General features: G+C 42.1%; 1 protein-coding gene across 1 annotated transcript in view; it reads right to left on the reverse strand.

Moving 5' to 3' along the window:
* Positions 1-361: 361 nt before the first annotated feature.
* Positions 362-25707, reverse strand: part of VOPP1 (VOPP1 WW domain binding protein) — a 194284-nt gene continuing 168938 nt past the window's right edge. The window contains exon 5 of the mRNA XM_036739332.1: positions 362-4018. Within this exon, the coding sequence (XP_036595227.1) occupies positions 3837-4018 (182 nt within the window). The 3' untranslated portion in view covers positions 362-3836. The remainder of the gene's footprint in view (positions 4019-25707) is intronic.

The following is a 25707-nucleotide window of genomic DNA, read 5'->3' on the forward strand; positions in this document are numbered from 1 at the left end:
AGTCCATCATGCCTAGGATGCACAATCTTCTCATCTGTACCTCATAGGATTCTTCAAGACTCAGCTAAGATGCCACCTTCTCTGACTGAGCATCCCTGATTCCCCCATCTCCACTCCCCAGTTCAAAGTGTTCCCTCTGATCTCAGAGATTCCCAGACCACTTGGCCTGGATCTCTTTTATCTCCTTTTCTCATATTATACTATCTTTATACATGTCATATTCCCTCTAATAGAATATAAGCTCCTTGGGGGGCAGGGGCAATTTCATTTTCTACTTTGAATCTCTCATGCCTAGCATACAGCAGGTGCCTAAATAAATACGTGGCACCTCACTCCCTGTGTTTAGCAAAACAACCGAGGCACACACCCAAATCGATTTTTATTTTGCATACATACGAAACAGGACCCTATCAAAAGGTACTTTATTATTCTTTTACTAAAAATAGAAAGAAAAAAAGGAACAGAAATCATCAAAAGTTTTGCAGAGGAAAAGCATGCACAAAACCTGTCAGGGACTTTGGGGTTTCGCCTGTGGATTCTGCCATGTCGCTAGGTAGGAACTAGATGATTTCACCACACCAGGAGGCTGAGCTCGAGGTTAAAAGATGAAGAGGTGGGTAGAATCCACCGACATTAACAGAGGAAATGAGAACTTCAGGAAAACTTCCCCAGAAGTTGAATTTCAATGTACAGTATCAGAGTTCACTGTAGCTGGGTTCTACCCCATGCTTCTGAGAAAACATTTTGTCTTGCACATATACAATAATATAGAAAACTGTAGACCACCACCAATATTCTAGTATCTTGGGGCTCTTGTCCCCATCCCCCCACCTCCCCACCTCCCTTCCCCCCCAAAAAAGCTTCCCTCATGGCCATCTGGGTCTTTGATTGCTATTCAGCTGGACTGTGTGGGTCTGGAGCCAGCCTGATGACACTGCTTCTTTGTTTGAAATATGTGTGTATAAATATTAATATGCATATGTCTGTCTATATGCATTTCTGTATATTTGCACATGTAAACCAGGAGAAAGGTAGGCTTTATGACACAAAGATTTGTTCCTTGGATGGGAACCTTGTATAGTCCTTTTCTTCACATCCAGGTTATGAGTCTGGGGGCATCTTGGCTAGGGTCCAGAAACCTGAAGCAGCCCAGGTTGGCCATGGTTCCTGGCAGCAAGCTTGTAGGACAAATTTCTTCTCCATCCACTGGGGTTTCCTTCTCTTTGTTAGCATGTCTTTGTCAAAACAGAATTCCCTAAGACACTCTGATTCCAAAAGTGGACTTTGCTTTAGATACATATGGGTCCCCTCAAAATACAATGCTGCACGTAGAATTCCCATAAGGCAGGGGTTCTTAATCTGGGGGAGGGATACAGTGTGATTTTGGATGGGAAAAATCAGATTTAGTATCAGTAACTTCTAACTGAAACGTAGTTCTTAAATTGTGAATTTTTAAAAAAAAATTACTCTTGAGAAGGGGTCTCTAACACAAAAAAAGGTTAGAAACTCCTAAGGAGAGCTGGATATAGGAATACTTGCTAGGATACAAAGGATAAACCTCAGAAGCTTGTCTACTCACGTGTTACAGTTAACATTTCAAAAAGGTATTTTCCATGTGTAAGGAAAAATAAATACCTGGTGAATGGGAGGGGTGGTCTGTGGCCTGTGTCTCACTTTGGCATTAAGTGATAGATCAGGTCAACATCTGGGTTGACTTCTCCTCATTAACCTTAGAAAATGACATTTTGAGAGCCTCATCCCCTTGGACTGGACTTGGAGACTAGGGTCTAGGAAGGTGAATGTTTATTACCCACGGAGTCACCTTTTTGAAGCATATCCTGAGATTGAATTAAATCACATGTGGACTGCCTCAGGCTTCACGCTGACTTAACTATCGGGAAAATAAAATCCTTAGAGATTTTGCGCTTTTCAGAAATCCACCTATAATCTCAGGATTCTCTTCTCTTTCTCAGTTAGAGCTCCTCCATTTGAGAGCCCTAGGGACTAGGCCTGAGATCCCCATGAAGCCCCGTGCCTCTGAGCTAAATAATCACAGTCACCAAGATCCCTAGTTGTGTCTCTAAGACTTCAATGGCTGACTGATTGTCCACACTTGGGCACCAGAGTTGGCGTTTTTGTGTTTGCATGATGGGGTAGTCACAGGCTCCCAGGAAAATTAATGTAAGAAATAGAAATGTTCAGCCCTCAGTTAGGGTTCACTCAGGGTGACAAGATAGGGAAGGGAGTTTTCTCAGGGAATGTCCCTACTTGGTAGAATTTGATTATTTGCTTTCAAAAGACATATAAAACACGATGGGACCACTTCTTTGCAGAGATGGGAGACTATGAGTGTGGAATATTGCATATAAAATCAGACTTTTTTCAGTACATTGGTTAGCTTTCCTTCTATTCTTTGATAGCTCTTGTGGGGAGGGAGGATTCATTGGGAAATGTAGGTGATGTAAAAACAAATTCTGTGAATAAAAATTATTTAAAAAACATCAGGGGGTCATTTTCTACAGTTTCAGAGAATACCCTTTACTAAATGCCTCTGAACCCAGGAGTGACCAGTTTCTATCCAGAGATCTATCAGAGAACAGCGCTGCTTCCAGGAAGGAAATGGGGACCTTTGAGCATAGGGAGGGGTGGGATGGCTGGCAGAGGACCTGGGAAAACAACACAAGATTATTCTAGAGAGGGCTCTCTCTCTTTCAGATCCATAGTTCTTACTGAGGGGTTATAGGGTCATCATTGTCTTCATCCCATGGGAATGGCCCTTCTAATATGCCCTAGGCGATGGGAAGCTGTTTCCCCTAAATTCACTGGTTTTAAAAACACATTACCGTTACCTATGGCTGAGTGCCAGAAACAGTTTTTCTAGGAATTCCCAAATCCCTTAGTGATTTCTGGAGAACCTCGGGCTATGAGTGAGCAGTTCATTTCGTCCTGATCTTTACGCTACATGAATTATGACCTACTAGCTCTTTAGTCTCCTTCCACATCTAGATTGAAATGTTTGGGGTGTTAATATAGCTGGTGAAGTGACATAGAGGCTTCTTAAGATGGATATCCTCGTCTTCCCTCTTCCCACTCTCAGAAGTAAGAAGCATGAATGCCTTGGACATCAACGCAAGAAAGGGAGAATCACTAACAGGAGAGCCACTGCCAACAGGTGATCCCAACATATCTTGTCTCTCCACCAGTGGGTAGGTCGGGGGTTGAGTTGAGTGGGACCTGAGTATTCCTGAAGTCAGGAACCTTTCTGTCCAGCAGAACAAAGCTTGTCACGGAAATGCTAGGCCCCATCTTTTTAAGTTGTTCCCTTTCTGCCCTTCAAACCAGGAAAGAAAGAAAGATCTGTTCCCTCCCAGGACCTCCCATGCTATTCTGTTTAGACTAGCTTTCCCTATAGATCTGTGTTTCCTCCTCCCGGGTCTGCCGATGACCACTGAGTGGTGCTGCCCCAAGGGCACGGCCGAAGTGTCTTGTGGCTCTGACAAACCCCCGAACAACTACCACACTCAGTCCCAGCGCCTCAACAGCCTGGGAAACAGAAACAATAAATAAACAGAAAACACGAACACACACAATGTGACTTTAAAAGAGAGGTCTCCATAAAACCCTCGGAAGGGGCATTGTGCTTGCTTTGAAGACATCAAAGGAAAATGGACCCACAGGCAGCCCATAAGATCATTCCTTGTGACTAACGTTGATGGGGACAGGGAGGGTAGAAGGACAAGTATCTCAGAAATGCTGAGGCCCCCTCCCTCAGCTCCCGTGACTACCCCACGGTGCCTTCTTCCTACAGCGTCAAATCACCTGACCTTCCATCACCACTACTTGGAGGACTTGACCACCTGTTCATAGGGGGGAGGTGGCGTATTGCAGTAGGAGGGTGGAGGTGGGTAAACTGGGGTGCCCTGGGGTGAGTTGGGCTGGACGTGGAAAGCCATCGCCATTGGGTTCATCACAGCTCCTCCCGGGTCAGTGTAATATGGCATGCCTGGTTGCTGGGCTCCTGAAAGAAAATGGGGGAAAAAAGGATATAAGCATTGTACAAATGGACAGACTGCTGGATTCGGGGTCTCAGGATGTGGGTTAAAACCCTCTCTGCTCTTTGCCAACTGAAGTGAACTTGAACCTGGTCTTTCTGGCTCAGAGGCCAGGGTTCTCCACCCACTATGTCAAACTATGTCCCTAAAAGTCTTGGGAAGCAAAAGATGAAAAGTATTTGCTAATGAATTGACCACTTAGAAAATTAATCCCCTCTCAAGCATTCTTTCTCCTAAACACAAATGTCTATCCCAGCCAATCCACAACGTCTCCCCCCACCCCCCCCATACTCCCTTACTTTCTAATTGACCAGTTATACTAAAGCACTTCGAAAGAGAACAATTTGCATGGCAAAGAATTAAGAAAAGCCCTTGGGAAAATTGATGAAACCCTGGAATATATATTTTTTTTTCTAAAAATAGCCATCTTTATAAGTCATAAGTAAAGATGTTGTAGTGTGCTGTCATACAATTTTGCCAGAAAGATTATGCCAAAAAACCTCCTAATTAACACTTGGTTCACTCTAAGGACTATAGCATGGTTTCAATTATAACCTTAATTTTGTTAAATATAAGCTAGATTAAACTTATTTTCATAATTTTTCATTTCATATTTCAAGATAAATTCCCAATGAACTTTTTAAAAAATACTATTTACTATGAAAGGTTGGTACTCATTTTGAAAGAATTCACTTAAATTGGCCTTTTTCTGGTACCTGTTACTTTTATCTTTGGGTAACTGGGAACTTGTCCCATCTGTATTTATATACATATTGTTCCCCTAATAGAAGGTAAGTTCCTTGAGGGCAGAGAGTGTTTTATTTAAGTCTTTGCAAAGGGTGGGGCCCATGATTACCACTTAACCAAGGCCTGTTGATTTAAACTGAAAATTGAAGAGACCTACCTTACCAGCTCCCTCCCACACTGTGCCTACTGTAATTGCTTTGCAAGAGCTCTTTCTCCAAGCACAAGTGGGATGATTGTAAATTGAGGGGCTTCATTCTCACTTATCACTCAACATTCTTGGACTGGATGGGTTTACAAACCCATCACAATCCCGTAATTAGCTAACTTGCCCAGGAAAGGAGGTAACAAGTCTTCCAGATTAGACTCAGTTCGGAGTGAGAGAAGCTACCCAATGAACATCTTTGGCCGGACTGGAAAGAGCTGAGCACCCCAGGGGTAAAGGACTCCTTAATTAGCTTCCCCTCCCTTGTTAGTTAAGAGATCTCCTTTTTCTCCAGAATGAGGAAATGAGATTAGGGATGGATTTGGGAAATGGTGCTTCCCCCTCCATGGATATTCCCTGTGCCCGAGGAAAGAAACTGGAACATCCCATCTTTTCACTTTCACCTACACACTCCTCAAGGACTGGACTTAGCAGCCACAGAACTGAGGGTAGGAGAGGAGGAAACATTTGTCTTTCCTTCCTTCCTCAAGGGACAAGGCGATATGGTGCCTCAAGACTACGGCCAAAGGGCTATGAAACTGTGCATACTCTTTGACCCAGTAATACTTCTAGGGCTCTATCCTAAAGAGATTATGAAAACAGGAAAAGGACTCACATGTACAAAAATATTTATAGCAGCTCTTTTTGTGGGGCCAAGAAATGGAAACTGAGGGGATGCCCATCAATTGGGAAATGGCTGAACAAGTTGCAGTATATGAATGTAACGGAATATTACTATGTTATAAGAAATGATGAGCAGACGGACTTCAGAAAAACCTGGAAAGTAAAGTGATCAGACCCAGGCGAACATTGTACATACTAACAGCCATATTGTGCAATGATTAACCTTGATAGACTTAGCTCTTCTCAGCAATGCAAGGACCTAAGACAACTCCAAAAGACTTATGATGGAAAATGCTATCCACATGCAGAGAAAGAACTATGGAGTCTGAATATAGATGGAAGCATACTATTTGCTCTCCTTTTCTTTTGTGGTTTTGTTTTGTTTCTTCTTTCTCATGGTTCCTCCCATTAGTTCTAATTCTTCTTTACAACATGACTAATGTGAAAATATGTTTAATGTGAATGAATATGTAGAGCCTATATCAGATTGCATGCTATCTTGGGGACGGAGAGGGAGAAAATTTAGAACTCAAAATCTTACGGAAGTGAATATTGAAAACTAAAAATAAATAAGTTTTAAAAAATAAAAAGAAAGTTCTCCAGGCTTGAACTTAGGAGAAACCTGGGTTTTTATCTCACCTTCACTCCTAACTAGCAGTGTAACCTTGGGCAAACTCTGGAACTTTTTTGGATCTCAGTTTCTGTGGAATGAAGGGGTTGTACCAGATGGTCTCCTTTCCAGTTCTAGAATTTTATCATTCTGAAATGTCAAAAGGACCATAGACTTACAGGCCAGTCACTCCAACCCTCTCATTTTTGTTGCTGAGTTGTTTCAGTTTTGATCATTCCCATTTGGGGTATAGCAAAAAAAAAAAAAAAGATTGGATTTGGAGTCAGAGGAGCTAGGTTTAAACATCACACCTCGGCTACTTAGTATTTGAGAAATTAGGCAAGTCACTTAAGCCCTTGGTTTCCTCATCTGCAAAACGTGAAAGGCTAGACCAGATGGCCTCCAAGTTTCCCTCCACCTCTAAATCTAGGAATCTGTGGACACAGTCGTAACATAATAAATGCTTGTTCAGTGACATCACTGAATTTACAAACACATGCACATAACCACATTTTTTGGGGGTAACCATTACCGAACTGAGGCAAACAGGGAGCTCAAACTTGTGGACAAGCTATGCCTAATTTAAACCCCAGAGATCTTTACAATCTAGCCTTTCATGGAGGCAGGCGCCTGTATGTACACTGTGTGTTCTCATTTCTGACGTGTTTTCGGTAATGTCTGACAGCACAGTAATAATGCCTTAGGTGTAAAGAATGCCAGCTTTCAAGGAGTGCCAAGCATTGGTTCTATGGCGGGTCCCCTCATTTATTCTAACACCATCCCTGTGGGCCAAATGATCTTCCAAAGCAAAGACATTTCGACAATGTGTCAGAATGCCCTAGAACTGACATTTTCCTAGCTCTAAATCAGCTTTGGCAGATTGATGAATATCCCGCTATGGGTGTGGATTTATACCATGAGTCTTATGAAATTCAGGGAACATAAGGATGTTGAGAAACAGTTGATAGGGCACTGGCAACAAAGCAGTGGCCTTCATGGAAAGGCACCCACAGGGAGCCATTTGCAGAGCAAAGTGTCATTCAGTGAATTTTTGCAGAACTGCTTTGCAGGTTGATCTCTGGTGCACACTTTTTGGGAAAAGAAACTATCTACTCAGTCCTGTAGAGACTGATGGTAGATACGTCCCTCCCTGTATAGATGAACATAATATACCCTACTTTGAGGTAGGGTCATGAGACAAGGAGTCTCTGATTTAAGGATGTTTGAATTACACATATCCTTTAACAACAAATGGTCCCCCATCCAACCCCTCCAATGCCCTGACGCTTCCTAGACTTGAAGATCGCTGTCACCACCACACCTGAAATTCATCCCTTCCCAACTTTATTTCCTGCTTGAGACTACCCTTTTTCCTCTTCCCTCCTTCTTCTTTACCACATCTGTTGCCACAGTAAATTCAGACCCTGCTGCTGCTACCACTCATCCAAAAGCCAGACTGTGGCCAAAAACATGGATAGCAATCTGCCAGAGACCCAGATTGACTATAGCTCTGTGCTGAAGAACCAAGACAGCTACTACTGGCTCCTGTAGAAGACTGAACCCTTCTGCTGCCAGAAACCCTGGGGTCACCACTGATCCAGAGGCCTCCTTCTCCACACCTGAGTTGAGTATGCCTGACTGAATTTATGTTACTACAGAACGATACATCGGATACTGATGCACAGAGTTCAGATGCCATGAAAGACAGAGGACTGCAGCAGATTATGAAAGTTTTAGAGCTTCCCCTTAAATTTCATGACACTGGGGACTATTTTATTTAAACATTGAGTCTCATTCACAGGATCAGGCACTTTTTTCTCTCTTTTGACTAGACCTGTGATTTTATTAGTGTAGAGAATTCCAGGTGGACAAAATCCCTGTACCAATGTAAGCTGGCACCTACTTGGTAATTTAATCTTAGAGAAATGCCTGGCATGTTTACTGAGAGGGCAGTGAATCGATTTGTGCAAGGCCACATTGCCAGCATGTATTGGAGGGTGGGACTTATAGCCAAGACTTCTTGACTCCAAAGCCTGGTCCCAAACCTCCTCTACACCAAGTTGCCTCTTGCTAGGCATATAATAAGTGTTTGTTCAATTTAAGTGAATCAAATTACTACAGAATTCTTGAGTAGCCTTTGATAATAGTTGTAAGACATGGATGGCATTAGAATTTAAGTGCTGACAACATGAAGTTGAATCAAAACCTTATTATCATGACAATCTACACCCTGCTACCAAAAATGCTACTTTTCATGTCTCCGATTCCCATGTTTAAGACTTAAAGCATCTAAGGCAGCCAGATTCAGTAATGAGCCTTCAGGATTGTAGCCATCAGCCTTAACCTCTCTTGGCCTCATCTGCAAAACAGCGATGAGTAATGGCAGCTTCCTCACCAATTGGTCATGAGAATCCAATCAGACAACATCTGGAAAGTGCTTTGGCCATCTTCAAGAGCTATAGAAATGCCAGCTATTATTGTTACTAATATTAATATTATTATCACTACTTTAGCTGAAACTGTGGATTTACCTTCAGGTTGTTTTCTTCATTTTATGTCAGTTTTACTATTTTCTTATAAATAAAAAAATATCATAATGTTTTTCTGCTCTCAGAATCAGGGAGCTATTCCTTCTTCCTTGAAATTCCTGCCTCGATTTCTGCCCCACCCCCACCCCCCATGATATTTTAACTCAAAAAGTCTTAAGTTGAAGGACTGATGGAAGAACTTCTGGATTCTACCCTGTCCCGCCTTGGCAATTTTCATTAATTTTCGAAAGTCTGTCCTCTAATTTAGACAAGAATAGTAGTAAAGTCAACATGTTGCAAAGCTAACTGGAATCTAGGCATGCTAGGATATCCCTTTCAACTTCCCTGGAAAATGCCATCTGAGAGAATGACTGCAGGAAGATTATGGCTAAGTTCCTAGCCACAGATGGAGATGACATAGAGGATACTTTCAAATTTAGTACCTTCTTTCCAAGTTTCAGATTTGGAACAAAAACGGCATTTGTTTATTTCAAGGAAAGAAGGGTAGGTCAACAGCTGTGACTTTACTTTTCTTAGGCTTTTCTTAGCAGGGATGAAGGTGCATTAGGAAGGAAAACCACTAGACCTCTAGCCCAGGGAAGTAGGAGGGAGATTAAAATAAATTGAGAAGGAAGAAAAAGGCCAATTGGTAGACTGTAAAAGAATAGGTACCAACTTTTCTTCCCCTAACTACCCCCGTCAGTGATTGTTCCTTCAATACATTCTCTGATCAGGACAAAATATTGCCCTTCTGGACAACTGAAACTTCTGGAAGTTTCTTCTCGCTCTTTCAAATAAAGGCAGGGGGAGTAGTAGGAGTAAGAATTATATGAGGATGACATTTTTCTTGTTTATTTTTTCCCCTTTAAAATACCGGAGGAGATTGAGGCAATGATGTGTTATAGGGTAAAGACCCTTGGATTAAGAGAGGGCAGATCTGAGGCCTGCTGCTAGCTTCTAATTGGATGGATGATCGTGGGCAAATCACTTCTGTCAATGAGCCTTGGTTTCTTCAACTATAAAATGAAAATCAGTCAGTCAATAAACACTTATTAAGCACCTACTGTGGGTGAGATACGAAAAGACAGTTCCTGTCCTCAAGGAGCTTATAATCGAATGGAGAAGGCAGCACGCAAAAAAAAATGTTTTGAAAGCACTGGACTAAATGAAAACAAAGGCCCCTTCTTTAACATTGCTTACATCTAGTAGAGTGTTACATTAGTTCAGCTACATCATGGGTTAAATTGACTTTTGTGGGCTAACTCCCACTTATTATCTGAGAACTCTAAATTCATTTTCCCTGAAGAAGAATCCATCAACATACGAATGAACTCGTTAACCGGGAACTGTCTGTACCAAGTGCTTACTGTATCGCACTTTTAAACTCCCTCTGGACTGTTAATTTAATTCGATTCAATTCAACAAACACGTAGGTGGCACCTGCTATGTATGTGTAAGAAACAGCAGCTAAGTCAGAGGGGGACGTTGAGATAAGATCAGGAACGACAACCTGAATGCAGCTCTGTTTATGAAGCAAGGATGTTTCCATTCCCTTCAGATGGAAGTGCAAAATAATATAATTGCTAGGACAATCCTACTTCCACTGATGGACTGGAAAGAGGTTTGGGAAAGAGAACTAAGACACCTGGATTCTCTGTCACGTGTGACCTTAGAGAAGTCAATCCTCTTCCCTGGGCCACAGTAAAGTAAAATAAAATGAGGAAGCTGGACTAGATGATGTCTAAGTTTCCTTCCAGTTTCTTTTCTATGATTTTATGAACATTGTGAAAACTGATCACATAATATGTAAGAGGGGCAGCTAGGTGGCACAGTGAGTAGAGCACCGGCCCTGGAGTCAGGAGGACCTGGCTCAAATCTGGCCTCAGACACTTGACACACTTACTAGCTGTGTGACCTTGGGCAAGTCACTTAACCCCAATTGCCTTGCCTTCCACCCTCAAAAAAATAATATGTAAGAGGCAGAGTAGTGCAATGGGAAAACAGCAAGACTCAGCATCTCACTCTGAGGTCCAAAGAGACCTGGACTGAAAGCATAGCTCCAACACTCAATGCCCATGTGACCATGGGCAATCCCTTAGTCTCTCTCCTCCGGTTTCTTCGTTTATAAAGTAGGGACGAAGAGCCCACTCACAATCCATTATCCTCTTGGTTGGGGGCTCATCTGTCCTATCATCACTCCCTGTGATCAGTCCTCTGGGTCTTGCCATCTACCCTGCTGCTTTCCCTGCCCAAGTCCTCTCTGGCTTTGCCATCTGCCAAAAACTGAGCATAAATATGGACCTTCTTTGCTTGATGTGTCCTCTCCCCCTCTTCAAATGTGACTCCTGGGGAGCAGGGACTCTGGATTTGCTATTTGGATCTTGGGCTCTTAATGCTTCATGCAGAGAAAGCACTTAGTAAATGTTTTTTTTTTCCTTTCTATTCCACAGGTTGGTCTGTGTCTGTCTCCCTCTCCCTCCCTCACTCCCTCCCTCCATCTCTCTCTCTCTCTCTCTCTCTCTCTCTCTCTCTCTCTCTCTCTGTTTCTCTCTCTCTCTCTCACACACACACACACACACACACACTCACACACACACACTCTGCAAGTCCTGTCCTCATCCTTAGAATCTACACCATGTTTCTCTGTACCTAATGTATTATTCTGTATGAATAGAAACTCGGTTATATCAAGGTCTACATCTAGGCTCACTATGAGGGAAGAGAAAATATTCTAATACAACAAAATCATTCCTTGGGAGTCCTGTAAAAGGTCCCTTAGTCTAGACTAAGAAGGGAGAGAAAGCACAAGGGTTAACGTAGATTGCCATTGTGCTTGTCAATAGAAAAAGATGATACTGGATTTCACAGGGTTCATGGAATGTGGGGGTTCCAAAGTGAATCAGAAGCTGACTCTCCAGAGGGTAGGGGGTCCTTCTTTGCCTTCCAGCTAGAACCTCAAGCCCTGAGAACTTATATTTGAGTGAGTGAGATAGTCAAAGGGTAGAGCTGCTAATAGAACAACTCTAGGTCAATATCACTGAGTCAAATGTAGCAGACTTTTCAGGCCAGTCCAAGGTTAAACCTCTCTCTGCAACATCGGGAGAGCTTGAATTTACTTTTCTTAGCTGCCTCTCTACTCTCACCTCTTACACCATGTTACATGGTGGTAATCAAAAAACAAATGGACCAGGCATCAGGAACCCTGGAGTCTAGCACAGGTCCTAGCACTTTCTACCTCTGTGACCTTATACGAGGTCACCTCCTCTCTGAAAACACCTCCTCTCTGAACCTCAGTTTTCTTATCTGTCAACCAGGGCGCTGAACTTGATTAATCATTGTATAAGCAGGGCTACACGAGTTCCTGAAGGCTGGTCCTTCTGTGGTGGTATGTGGTTACTACAAGTTTTTATATCAGTCATCTTACTTGATCTTCAAACATCTCCAAAAGATTTCCTGAATAGGAATTATTAGCCCCATTTTTCAGATGAGAAAACGAAGGCTCAGAAAGGTCAAATAATTTGCCTGAGGTCACACAGCTTGTAAGTGGAAGAACTAGAATTCATACCTAGGTCTTCTAGCTCTACCTATAGGGGTTGCTCCAGTGTGCCATGATGCTCCACCATCCCAAGGACTGTATCCTGGGATCATAGGACCTGAAGTTGGAGAGAGCCTCAGTAATCACCTAGCCCCACCCCTTTATTAGTAAAGAGGGACATCTTTTGTACGTGATGTGAAATGACCTTTCTCAAGGTCAAATGGATAAAAAGTGAAAGAACTGGAATTGAACCCAGACCTTCTGCTTCTAAATTCACTACAGGATAACATCTATGAGGACTCAGTGTTTTCTATAAAGTTCTTTTTAACTCTAAAGTTCTATGTTTTTATCTTCCCCCTCTTGAGGATTAAAACAAGGAGGCTTCACATCAGCATGGCATAGCAAAAAAACAAAAGACAGAAAAACAAACCACTGGATTTGAAGTCCAAAGCCTTGGGCTTGCCTTTCAGCCCTTCCACTTAATGGCTGTGTGGTCTCAGGCAAATCATTTCCTTCTGGATCTCAGGTGCTCATCTCTAAAAAGAGTTGGACTTGATGATGCCTAAGGTTCCTTCCATTCTAATATGGTAATAAACCTGCAATCGTGTTTAGCCAGTACAACTGAGAACCCATGGGTTAAGTCTAAGGAAGCTCAGATCACTGACCTTGACATTCTCAGGGAACTAGATTGACAGCAATGGGGGAGAAAATAACAGCAATACGATTTCATCCATTCCAACAGGAAAAAAAAGAAAGGCATTGGGGGAGAATGTTTTTCAGGGCTTACTAGATACAATGATGTCTGCAAATAAAAAGCAGATGCTGTCTTTAGAGCTGGATGAGAAACAGCATCGTTATGATGTTATTGCCCATTTAGTGCCTTCTCTCTCCAAAGAACTTTTTAAAAATTGCTACCATTCTGTCAAAACTTTGCCCCTGAAGCTCTGCAAATGTTAACCTGCCTTTCATCTCATGACCCATGGGTATCGTACAATTATAGGAGAAGTCTACAAAGGGATATGCACATGGAAAACACATCTGGGAAGAGGAATGAGCCGATCTGTGTGAGTCTGGCTGATGTTTCTTAATGAGGCAACTCTATCTGCCCACTGGCTTCAAAATGGTATTTGCGTGTGTACATAACACTGTAAATCATTATCCATCAAACCCCATCAAAACTGGAAAGAATACTGGATGTCGAATCAGAGGAACTGGGCCTGAATCTGGTTCTTCCTGATGTTGCTTCATTTCAGTCATGTCTGACTCTCTCTGACCCTATTTGGCAGAGATACTGGAGTAGTTTGCCATTTCCTTCTCCAACTCATTTTACAGATGAGGAAACTGAGGCAAACAGGGTGAAGTGACTTACCCAGGGTCACACAGCTAGTAAGTGTCTGACGCCGGATTTGAACTCAGGAATATGAGTCTTCCTGACTCCAGGACTGCTACTCTATCCACTGTGCCACCTAGCTGCCCCACTACCTGTTTGATTTTGGATTAATTATTTACCTTCTTTGCGCTTCAGGTTCCTCATCTGTAAAAGGAGGTGGTTGGATTTGGCTTTTAATCATTTCCAGGTTTAAAATCTACTATGTATGATCCTAAGTAACTCTAAGGCCAGCAGGGAAGGCGTTTGAGGACAGAGGGCACTGTGGTGAGGGTGCCTTTGAATCCATAGATGGATACCTGCTGGTTTTGTATGATATCTCATGGAAGTATGGACATAGGCACATAGGATCATATAGAACTGCACTGGCCCAGGCATTACAAGGCAGCTTGGGTCACAGGAACCTTAGGTCATAGGAAGGAACCTTAGAAATCCATTGGTCCAACAATCTCATTTTACAGAAGAGAAAAGTGAAGCCCAGGAAAGTGGCTCATGTAAAATCAGAGATAATAAATAAGTGGCAGAGCCAGGCTGGGCAGCTAGGTGGTAGCATAGTGGATAGAGTGCCAGGTCGGGAGTCAGGAAGACTCATCTTCCTGAGTTCAAATCTGGCCTCAGACAATAGCTGTGTGACCCTGGGCAAGTCACTTCATTCTGTTTGCCTCAGTTTCCTCATCTGTAAAATGAGGTGGAGAAGGAAATGGCAAACCATTCCAGTACCTCTGCCAAGAAAACCCCAAACGGGGTCACAAAGAGTCGGACATGATTGAAATGACCAAACAAGAGCAGAGAGAGGATTTGAACACAAGTCTTTAGTTAACTCACTTCATGTATCCATTTGATTAAAAAAAAGTGTAGAGAAGGCTTAACGTTGAGGAAATTGTGGAAATAAATGACAGCGTTGCAAAGCATTTGAACCTCTTCAGAAGAAACATATTGCTATCAGAATTTAGTCAGATGCCTGGGTTCCAGTTCTTTTTTTAAAATTTTTTATTATCTATTTAATATTTTTAGTTTTTAGCATTGATTTCCACAAGATTTTGAATTACAAATTTCCTCCCCATTTCTACCCTCCCCCCACTCCAAGATGGCATATATTCTGATTACCCCATTCCCCAGTCAGCCCTCACTTCTGTCACCCCACTCCCCCCAATCCCCTTTTCCCTTACTTTCTTGTAGGGCAAGATAGATTTCTATGCCCCATTGCCTGTATATCTTATTTCCCAGTTGTATGCAAAACGACTTGTTTTTGAACATCTGCTTTTAAAACTTTGAGTTCCAAATTCTCTCTCCTCTTCCCTCCCCACCCACCCTCCCTAAGAAGGCAAGCAATAGGTCACACAAGTATCATTGCGCAAAACCCTTCCATGATACTCATGTTGTGAAAGACTAACTATACTTTGCTCCCTCCTATCCTGTCCCCCTTTATTCAATTTTCTCCCTTAACCCTGTCCCTTTTCAAAAGTGTCTGCTTTTGATTACCTCCTCCCCTATCAGCCCTCCCTTCTATCATTCCCCCTTTTTTATCCCCTTCCTCCTTCTTTCCTATGGGGTAAGATACACAATTGAATGTGGATGATATTCCTTCCTCAAGTCGAATCCCATTAGGGCAACATTCACTCATTCCCCCTCACCTACCCCCTCTTCCCTTCCTACAGAGCTGCTTTTTCTTGCTGCTTTTATGTGAGATAATTTACCCCATTCTATCTCTCCCTGTCTCCCTCTCTCAATATATTCCTCTCTCATCCCTTAATTTGATTTTATTTTTTTTAGATATCACCCCTTCATATTCAACTCACCCTGTGTCCTCTGTCTGTGTATGTGTGTGTGTGTGTATATATACATATATATATATATGTGTATATATATATATGTATATATGTATATATATATATATATATATATATATATATATATATATATATATATATATATATATATATATATATATATATATATATATATATATATGTTCCCTTCAGGTACCCTAATACTGAGGTCTCACGAATTATACACATCAACTTTCCATGTAGGAATGTAAACAAAACAGTTCAACTCTAGTAAGTCCCTTATGATTTCTCTTTCTTATTTACCTTTTCATGCTTCTCTTGATTCTTGTGTTTGATTCTTGATTCTTGATTTGATTGACTCTTGATTCTTGTATTCAGCTCTGGTCTTTTCACTGAGAAAGCTTGAAAGTCCTTTATTTCATTGAAAATCCATATTTTGCCTTGGAGCATTATACTCAGTTTTGCTGGGTAGGTGATTCTTGGTTTTAATCCTAGCTCCACTGATCTCTGGAATATCATATTCCAAGTCCTTCGATCCCTTAATGTAGAAGCTGCTAGATCTTGTATTATCCTGATTGTGTTTCCACAATACTCAAATTGTTTCTTTCTGCCTGCTTGCAGTATTTTCTCCTTGATCTGGGAGCTCTGGAATTTGGTGACAATATTCCTAGGAGATTTCTTTTTGGGATCTATTTGAGGAGGCGATCGGTGGATTCTTTCAATTTTTATTTTACCCTCTGGCTCTAGAATATCAGGGCAGTTCTACTTGATAATTTCTTGAAAGATGGTGTCTAAGCTCTTTTTTTGATCATGGCTTTCAGGTAGTCCAATAATTTTTAGATTATCTCTCCTGTATCTATTTTCCAGGTCAGTGGTTTTTCCAATGAAGTATTTCACATTGTCTTCCACTTTTTCATTCCTTTGGTTCTGTTTTATAATATCTTGATTTCTCATCAAGTCACTAGCTTCCACTTGCTCCAATCTAATTTTTAAGGTAATATTTTCTTCAGTGGTCTTTTGGAGCTTCTTTTCCATTTGGCTAATTCTGCCCTTCAAGGCATTCTTCTCCTCATTGGCTTCTTGGAGCTCTTTTGCCATTTGAGTTAGTCTATTTTTTAAAGTGTTATTTTCTTCAGTATTTTTTTGGGTCTTCTTGAACAAGTCATTGACTTGTTTTTCATGGTTTTCTCGCATCACTCTCATTTCTCTTCCAAAATTTTCCTCTACTTCTCTTACTTGCTTTTCCAACTCCTTTTTGATCTCTTCCATGATCTGAGACCATTTTCCTTGGAGGCTTTTGATGTAGGCTCTTTGACTTTGTTGACTTCTTCTGGCTGTATATTTTGGTCTTCTTTGTCACCAAAAAAGATTCCACAGTCTGAGTTTGAATCTGAGACCGTTTTTGCTGCCTGTTCATGTTGCTAGCCAACTACTTGACCCTTGAGCTTTTTGTAGGTGTATGACTGCTTGTAGAGTAGAGAGTACTTTGTCCCAAGCTTGAGGGGCTGCACTGCTTTTTCAGAGCTACTTCTACACAGCAAGCTCTGCCACACCAGCACTCCTTCCCCAAGAACTGCCAACCAGGATTAGGGCCCAGATCCAGGCAGGGCAAAGCAGGTTTTGCATACCTGCTCTAATCTGCCACTTAATTCCTCCCACCAGGTGGGCCTGGGGCTGCAAGCAACTGCAGCTGTAGCTCTGGAAGCAGCCTCAGCGCTGCATCACCTCTGCTGGCCCCGGGGCAGTGGCTGACCTGGAACTCCTTTTGCTCTGTCCCAACAGCTTTTCCCACTAACCTGCTCTGTTGTCTTTGGCATTTGTGGGTTGAGAAATCTGGTAACTGCCACAGCTCAATGATTCAGGGCCCTACAGCCTGTTCTGCCCAGCTCCTGGTCTGGTTGGTCCTGGCGTGGCCCATGCTGGTCTCTGCTTCGCCCCACTCCCAGCTCCATGTGATAGACCCTTCCCAGCTACCATCCAGGCTGTCCTGGACTGGAGTCCTGCTTCCTTCTGCTATTTCATGGGTTCTGCAGCTCTAGAATTTGTTCAGAGCCATTTTATAGGTGTTTGGAGGTACCTTGGGGGGAGCTTAAGCAAGTCCCTGCTTTCCAACTGCCATCTTGGCTCTGCCTCCCCACCCCCACCCCAGGTTCCAGTTCTATATTCAAAATACAGTATATGCATATCCTGCCTTCCATAGGAAGGAACAAAATAGGCACTAGGTGCCTCTATTATCACCAACAACTAACAGAATAAAAAGTAGTGTAAAAGACAACATCAAAGAGATATATGATTAGAAAGAATATAGGCCAGTCAGTGTTGGGACTGGGGAAGAATACGAATGGTAATCACAGGTAGCATTTACAGTGCTTTAAAGTTTGCACAATGTCATGGATATATTATATCTCATTTGAGCTTAATGGTAATAACGTGAGATAGGAATGGAAGATATAATTAGCCCCATTTTGCAGATGAGAACATTGAGACTCACAGAGGTTAAGTGACTCGCCCATGATCACAAGACAGTGTCAGAAGTAGGATCTGAATCCAGGTCCTTCTGAATCCATTCACTATGCCAAGTTGGCTGACATAACAACTGGATAGTGCATACCCTGCAATAGTCTCCATGTGGTATCAAGGAACCCAGAAGAAGGACCTCATCACATCGGACAGGCCAATTATGGAAAATTTATGGAAGGACTTGGACAAGAGTAGCAGAGGAAGGTAAGTCAGGGGGTCAGCTATGCTGAAGGAAGTGCCCATTTCAGTGAGATCTATGAAAATATTCAAGTTTTTAAAAGAGGAAATTTGTCCTTGGTTGCTTCTCTTTGGGAAGGCAGATTTTTCTCACACCCACATAAAGCCTCAGAAGGTGGCCCCTACACCATCCCAGCCTCCAATCTTTGGGACAGAGAATCAGGCTTATTCTGAGCACTGTTTCTAGTTATCACTGATGCTGTTGTGACAAATGGTGGGGTCAGAGGAGGACTGGGCATGCTCCTTTCAGAGGTCAAACTCCTCCCTGTCTCCTTCCCAAAGCAGATACACCATAAAGGACAGCATTTAGCTTGGGGCACGAGAATTCAAGACATGGCTCTACTAGTAATGATGAACCAGAAACCTATAGTCGTCCTGGATCTCAAATGAAGGGAGGGGCTGGACTAGATGGCCTATGGGTCCCTTCTGACTCTGGATCTATGATTGTATGAGCCATGCATAGTAGTTCCTGCCTCTTAGAATTTTACAGAATTCAAGTGGTCTCCTCTGCTGACTCTCAGAGGGAAAATGTGTATCTTAATCTCTTTCTTCTCCTCACACCAGCCCCTGGTCAGAGGGAATTAACATTATATTCCTGTCAAAGTCTTCCCTCAGAGACGTGTTCAACCCTGTATCTATGTGAGAGCGAGAGCAAAGGGTGGGGGGGAGGGACAGAGGAAGAGAGAGAGAGAGAGAGAGAGGGAGAGAGAGAGAGAGAGAGAGAGAGAGAGAGAGAGAGAGAGAGATTTTGCCAGCTTTAAATGAGAAGCCCTTAATATATTTTTGGTCTGATAACCAATTTCCATGGGATGGGAATTCAATATTACATGATAAATTCTGCAAGCCTGAGGGGAACTGCTTCATTTCCTCCAAAATCAGGAATCCCAGTCCCTAATTCTCATGCTTGCTTTATATTTCTCTCTTCTTTTCAGAGCTCTGGCAGATTTTGCCTAGAGTTCTCCCCAACCAAAGAAACTGAAGGATGATATGTACAATGAGTTCATAGGTGATTACTAGAATTCCCAGCTGTCTCAGCAAGCCACTAGGAATCTATCACTGCTCTATAATGGCTGCCTGATGGAACCAAATGGACTCTGGGAAATGGAAACAGTTGGAAATATGGTTTGGTGGTTAAAACTACCCATTAGATTGTAGCTGAAAAACATAAAGGGCTCTTTCTTTCTTAGCAGGCTAGTAGTAGAAAGGATCTGTTTGATTTACAGTTTGTGCTACAGGGCAAGAAGAGTCCAAAAAAGGATGAGAATAGGAGATGGACAGGTAGCAAATGAGAAATTAAGAATGACTTTTTGGTCACAACATTTGGGATCTGGAAGTAGGGAACCAGAAAATGACAGAGAATTTGCTAAATGAGCCTGGGCATCTGTGGCAAACCAATCCAGGACAATTGCTCATCCTGCCCCAATCTGGTACATGAGGATAGACTAGTGGTGCTGGCACCAGCCTCCAAGTATCTCATTGTTGGAGGGGATAATAGAGATCTTTTAGTTACAGTTTGTAACTCTAAAGAACCCCCCACCCCGCATTACCATTCTTAGTGGGGTACTGTAGACTGGGGGACAGATGATACTTTCAGATTCAAACTCTGTTCCTTCCTATCTGTATGACCCTGAGTAAGTCACTGCTCTGAGCTTCAACCTTCTCAACTCTACAATAAAAGAGGTTGGACTAAAGGACCTTGCGACATCTAGTCGAACTTTAAGCAGATGGTTTGCTAGGTGATGTATCCTGCACTCTCTGCTGGGAGACTTTCCCTGATGTGGAACTCACTACCTCTTGAGACAACCCAGATCTAATCGTGAGGAAGTTTCTCCTGACAATGAGCCTATTGTCAAACACCCATCACCCACTACTCTTTGCTCTGTGTTCTGGGCAGTCAACCACAAGACTGCCTCTTCTACAAGACAACCAACCCTTCAAGCGCTTGGATACTTACGTAATGAGAAACCAGATTCCTAAAGTATTAGAACCAGAACGGCTTCTCCAATATCCCCCTCACTTCAGAGATGAGGAAAAGTCAAAGTGCTTTATCCAACATCACACAGAGAGTGGCAGGGGATAAAGGTAAGATTAGAACTCAGCTCCTTTCCCCCCAAATCCACACTTTTTCCACTGGACTAAGCTTAGAGAGGCTGGAGAGGCATTTTCAGTGCAGGTATGAGTAGGAATAGAGAGAGAGCTGAGATTAGAAACTGAGCCCCTGAAAACCCAGTCAAGCAAACTTAATATAATTCACTGTACCAACCTCACTTTACAACCCAAAGCAACAAGACTGATTCCATGAGGCACATGAGATGATGATTCATTACTCTGAAGTCACACCTCTTAGTGCAATCTGAGGAAACCACAAATCATTTAATGCCACCTTAACTTTTCACTATGTGCATTTCTCTCTCTCTTCCTCTCTCCCTCACTCTCTGTTCCCTTCTCTCTCTCTGTCTGTCTGTTTCTCTGTCTCTGTCTGTCTGTCTGTCTCTCTCTCATCAGAGTCATCTGAGAGGAACGTTAACAGATTTAATTAACTCAGGATTCCAATCTGTATCCCTTTCAGGGAGGACCCACACCAACGAAATCACCAATCTCTTAAAGTCTTGAGGAAAGAGGCAACCATAAGAGAACAGAATGCTTAAGGAGGGATGTGATCTCAATTTTCAATACTTTTTAAAAGACCGTAATGGAGAAGGGGAGTAGATTTCTCCATCATGGTTCCAGAGGGCAGAACTAGGACCAAGGGATAAAAGTTACAGGAAGGCAAATTTTAGGTTTTGGTTCAATATAAGAAAGAACTGCCTAACAATGAGAGCAATCCTAAAATGGAATAGGTGTGTGTTCTCCATCACTGAAGGTCAGATACTAGGGGACCACTTAATGGTTGTCGAGATTCATGCATTGTCAGGGGCTGAGGGTTGGAGGTTAGTAGATCAAATGACTGCTAAGATTTCTTCCAACTTTGGGGTTCTAGAAATATGCATTGCCTGGGATTAAATAATGAGGTTTTAAAAATTATTTTCTCTGCTTGAAGTGCTGGCTATGAGAGCTGTACTGTTTACTTTTTAGAGGCATTATGGTTTAGTGGATAGAGAATGAGACTCAGTAGTCAGAAGACCTGGGTTCAAATCCTATTTTAGACATTTACCAGGTGTGTGATACTGGGCAAATTATTTGACCTCTCTGTGCTTCACTTTTCTCATGCATAAAATGAGGTGCTTGGATTCAATGGCCTCTGAGGTACCCTTTAACTCTAAATCTATCCTATATTTTCGAAAATGGCTAGTGATACTCAGACATACATTTTAAAATTCTCAGCTAGTAATTACAAACTAATATAACTTCTCATTACCAAGCTTGGTGTAACAATAGTGGAACATTCTAGATATTCATGCTGTATGTAAATGGGTAATTAGAACTGAGAGGAACTAGTAATTAAGCTTAAAAAAAGACACCTCAGCAAATTCAGCTTCCCTTTATTGGACAGCTCCACTACCAGACATTCATAAATCCATCATAATAATTTCATCTTTCATTTCATCTCCTGAATGCTTAATGATGCAAAAATCTTCCTGAATTTGACATGATACTAAAAAAGCCTCATGATGCTACAGAGCACCAAGCCCTTCTGGAAGGACATACAGGGGAAGGCCCATCTGAGAACCAGCCTTCCTCACCAGGCCCCTGTCTATTGGACATCTTCAGGAAACTCTTTGCTTTTAGGGAAGTTCAGAATCTTGGGGGTTACTTGTGAAAACCAGAATGGACCAAGGGAGAAAAACCAATCCACTGGAAACATTGCCAGAGAAGGCCTAATATAAATAGAGGTTATGGGGGCAGCTGAATGGCAAACAAGACAGAGCACCAAAATTGTTCTAAGGAAGACATGAGTACAAATCCTACTTTAGATATTTGCTAGCTATGTGACCTTAACTTGTTTAATCTCTCTCAGCCTCAGTTCACCTATATGTAAAATAGGGTTGTGATAAGGATCAAATGAGGTAATATGTGTAGATCTTAGCAAACTTTAAAGCACAATGTAAATACAAGCAATGATAATTTCCAGAACTTATCTTTTTTCTTTCTCTTCCCTTCTCACCTCCACTATCCCTCCCCTATGAGTGGTAAATGCCTTTCTGGGCATCTCAATGATGTCAAAGCAACTCAGAACCTTGGAAACAAGTGTCTAATTTAATCTCTCGAGTGCGCAGATGAGGACATGGAGGCCAAGTGAGGGGGAAGTGATTTATTCAGAAGTAAGCAAAAGATGCAGGATATCAGGCTCTTACCTTTAACCTATTCCCAAGAAAGACAAATGTAAACAGATCCCAGTGCTCCTGAGGTTTTAGAGTCTACAAAGCTAGAAGAGTCCTAATTTGTCACCTACTTCAAGCCCCTAATTTAAAAGCAAAGAAAACTAGAGCTTGGAAAGATTCATTGATTTGCCCAAGGTCACCCAGGTAGTGACAGTGATGATGATGATGATGACAACGACGATAGCTCACATTTATGTAGCATTAAGTCTGCAAGCTCTTTACAGTCAGGATCTGAACCCAGGTCCTCTAGACAACAAATAAATGGTTTTTCTACTACTTGAAGAAAACATCTTCCGGATGGGCCCTTTGTTTAATGAAGCCTTTTTTTCATGGTCTCAGTTATAAAGATACAGTGGCATTTTTTAAAAGGATCCCAATGTGAATTGGGAGGGGAAACTACTCAATTGCACCTCGAATCCCTTAGTGTGTCAGTTACCTAGGAAGTATCGCTTAGGAAGCCACTGTGTTGGCCGACACAAGCCAACCTACTTTGGACACCCTACCACACTAAGTTAGTGGCCATGGGTGATAGGCTTTTTTGAAAGAAAGGTAAGAAATGTCCTCTGCTCCTCAGACACTCAATCATTTCAGGGGTGTGGAGGAGAATTATTATGAAGATCTTTAAGTGGGCAATTTGTCAACTTACCTGTTGACCTTGATCATCTCTAAAAGTTTTTTTCATTATCAAATACAATTTCCCTGCCTTCACGTGGGAATTTCATAGTAGGTTTGTCATTTCAATTCTTAAATAAATCAGTACTAGAGATGTAAGAAATCAAAGTAGTGGGAGGCAAAGGGTGAGGAGATGGGTGATGGGCTCAAATAATGAGAGCTCAGACTTACAGAGCACTTTTAAGCTTTGCAGAATACCTACAACAACCCTGCAAGGTAGATAGTATAAGTATTATTCTGCTCAGTTTACAGATGAGGGTCAGAGCTTGTACATGTGGAGGCCTTGTCATCTTCCTCCAAATCTGGTATTTTCCAATTATGCCATATTACTGACCCCAGGAAGATAGAAACCTCTGGAAGAATGAATAAGTAGATTAAATACCCCCCAAGAAATTGTTCATCCTTTGTTTCCAAAGAGGACCAGTGACATCAGAGGGTGATGTTTTGACTTGCATGTGAATTGGATTTAAGTTAGGCAGAGACTTGCAAAATCATCAGCCTCACTCTTGCTCTTCCAATCGTCAAAGTCCAGTGGTGATGCCCCCTGATGCAGTGGATGACTTTGGCATCTTTAATACCTGACCAACTCTAAGCATTTTACGCATCTGTTTCAGTTACCATCATGGCCTTTGGAACAAATTGGTCTCATCTGCCCATTCCACCAGGGGAAGTCTTCACATTCTTGGAGTAGATATTCCCTTAACTCACTGATGGGTTTGGCACCTCTAAGTTACCCTCAACCTGGTTTGGCCCATCTGCTGAGATGGTTTTACTGGGGTGTGGCCACTGCTCATGCTACAGCTTCTTAGAGTCATAGGTGACAGTTGGGTGAAAGGTGGATAAGCAGTCCAGAAAAGGACTTGGCAAGCCCTCACCCCAGAGGGTGCTAGTCCTCCCTGAACACCCCATACACCCTTCTGTGAGAAGTAGCTAAAGTACAAACCAGGATAATGCCTACCCTATTAGGAAATAAATATTTATTTAACCTTATGGGATCTCTGTGATAGCCATGCTTGGAAACCATGATGGACTCATTTATTTGATACCTACTAAGCCTTCTACAAGTGCTTTACACATAGTAGGTTTTCAATAAATATTTGTCGATTAAACATATGATGCCTGGTAGACTGGAAAACTAAGTCACAGCTTAATAACTCTCACTAGGATACCAAAGAGCCTGCATTCTTCTCCGACATGGCAAAGAACAGACTAGTATGTCCTTAGAGGGTGAAGTAGGGTGCCAAGGAAGGAAATCACTTCCTTTCACTGTGTATGGCATTTGGAGCCTAGAAAGAGCCATAGAAGGGGTGGTGGCCTGATGTATGTTTGGGTAGGGGTCAGTTTATGTTCCCTTTTGGGATTGTGTAGGGTGTTTTCATTTGACTCTCTCATAGAGTCTTTGCTCAGCTGTAATGGAAGACCCCTAATAGGCTAGAGCTGAGAGTAAGGTGGAAAGAGAATTTTATTTCTATATCCTCAGAGGGATTGGCTCAGGCACTGGGTTTTGTGCCTTTGGGGAGCTTATCATTGAGGGTCAAAACCCACTGACTTAAAAGACCTGCAAATCCAGGTTCTCCTCTCCACACTGAGGTAAGGAAGAAGGCTTTCCTTTGCTCTCTGCTTAGCACTCTTTTGGAATGTCCAACTGAGTGGGAACTCAAGCTTGATGGCCTGGGTGATTCGAGCCCTTCCCTGCTGAGGAGATCTATGAGGGCATCATGGGATAATCCAGCTTAAGCAAACATTCCAGAACATAGCTATTTCTCATTTTCAAAATTCATCACTACTAAGAATCCCAGATTTGCGACTTTACAGTTTGTTTTAAGAATTGAAAATCTTCAAATGAATATTTATAATCTGCAAATATACAATCTGTAAAAACATCTGCAAACTCCCTGGGTTTATTTATTTAAAATATGTGTATGAGCCCCTGGGGCAGAGACTGCTTTGTGCTTTGATCTATTCAGTACCTTGGACACTTTCCTTGTTTAATGGAAATACATGATATTAACTTCAGTGGAAGATAATCCAGTGGAAAACAAACAGCCTGACTTAAAAAAAAAAAAGCAAGACCATTTCCACTTTTTAAATCCTTTACGTTTCCATTACAAGCTTTTGTAAGGAGACGTTCATCACCTCTTTCCCTAGACAAACGGATCAAAGAGTTTTGGCATTAAAAAAATCCTGGGGAAATGATTAGCACCTCATTAATATACATCAGGCCCCCTCAATTTAGGCATTCAGTGACTCAAGGAAACTGCAAGTTCCTCCTTCCCTAAACTTGCAAATAGGATGCAGTGTCAACAGACCTAGTCTCCCTCCTGGCACAAGAAACATGTAAACTGCTAAATTTTTATCATTCAGGCAGTTGGAAGCAGCCTGAGAAATTGTCTAGTCTGGTACAGCGGAAGAAACTCAGGGCTGCAGTGGGTTATTATGATTTGTCCAAGATCACCACGGAAGTTACTGTCAGAGCTTGGA

This window comes from Trichosurus vulpecula, chromosome 9 (genome assembly GCF_011100635.1).
Source record: "Trichosurus vulpecula isolate mTriVul1 chromosome 9, mTriVul1.pri, whole genome shotgun sequence".
Taxonomy (NCBI): Eukaryota; Metazoa; Chordata; class Mammalia; order Diprotodontia; family Phalangeridae; genus Trichosurus; species Trichosurus vulpecula.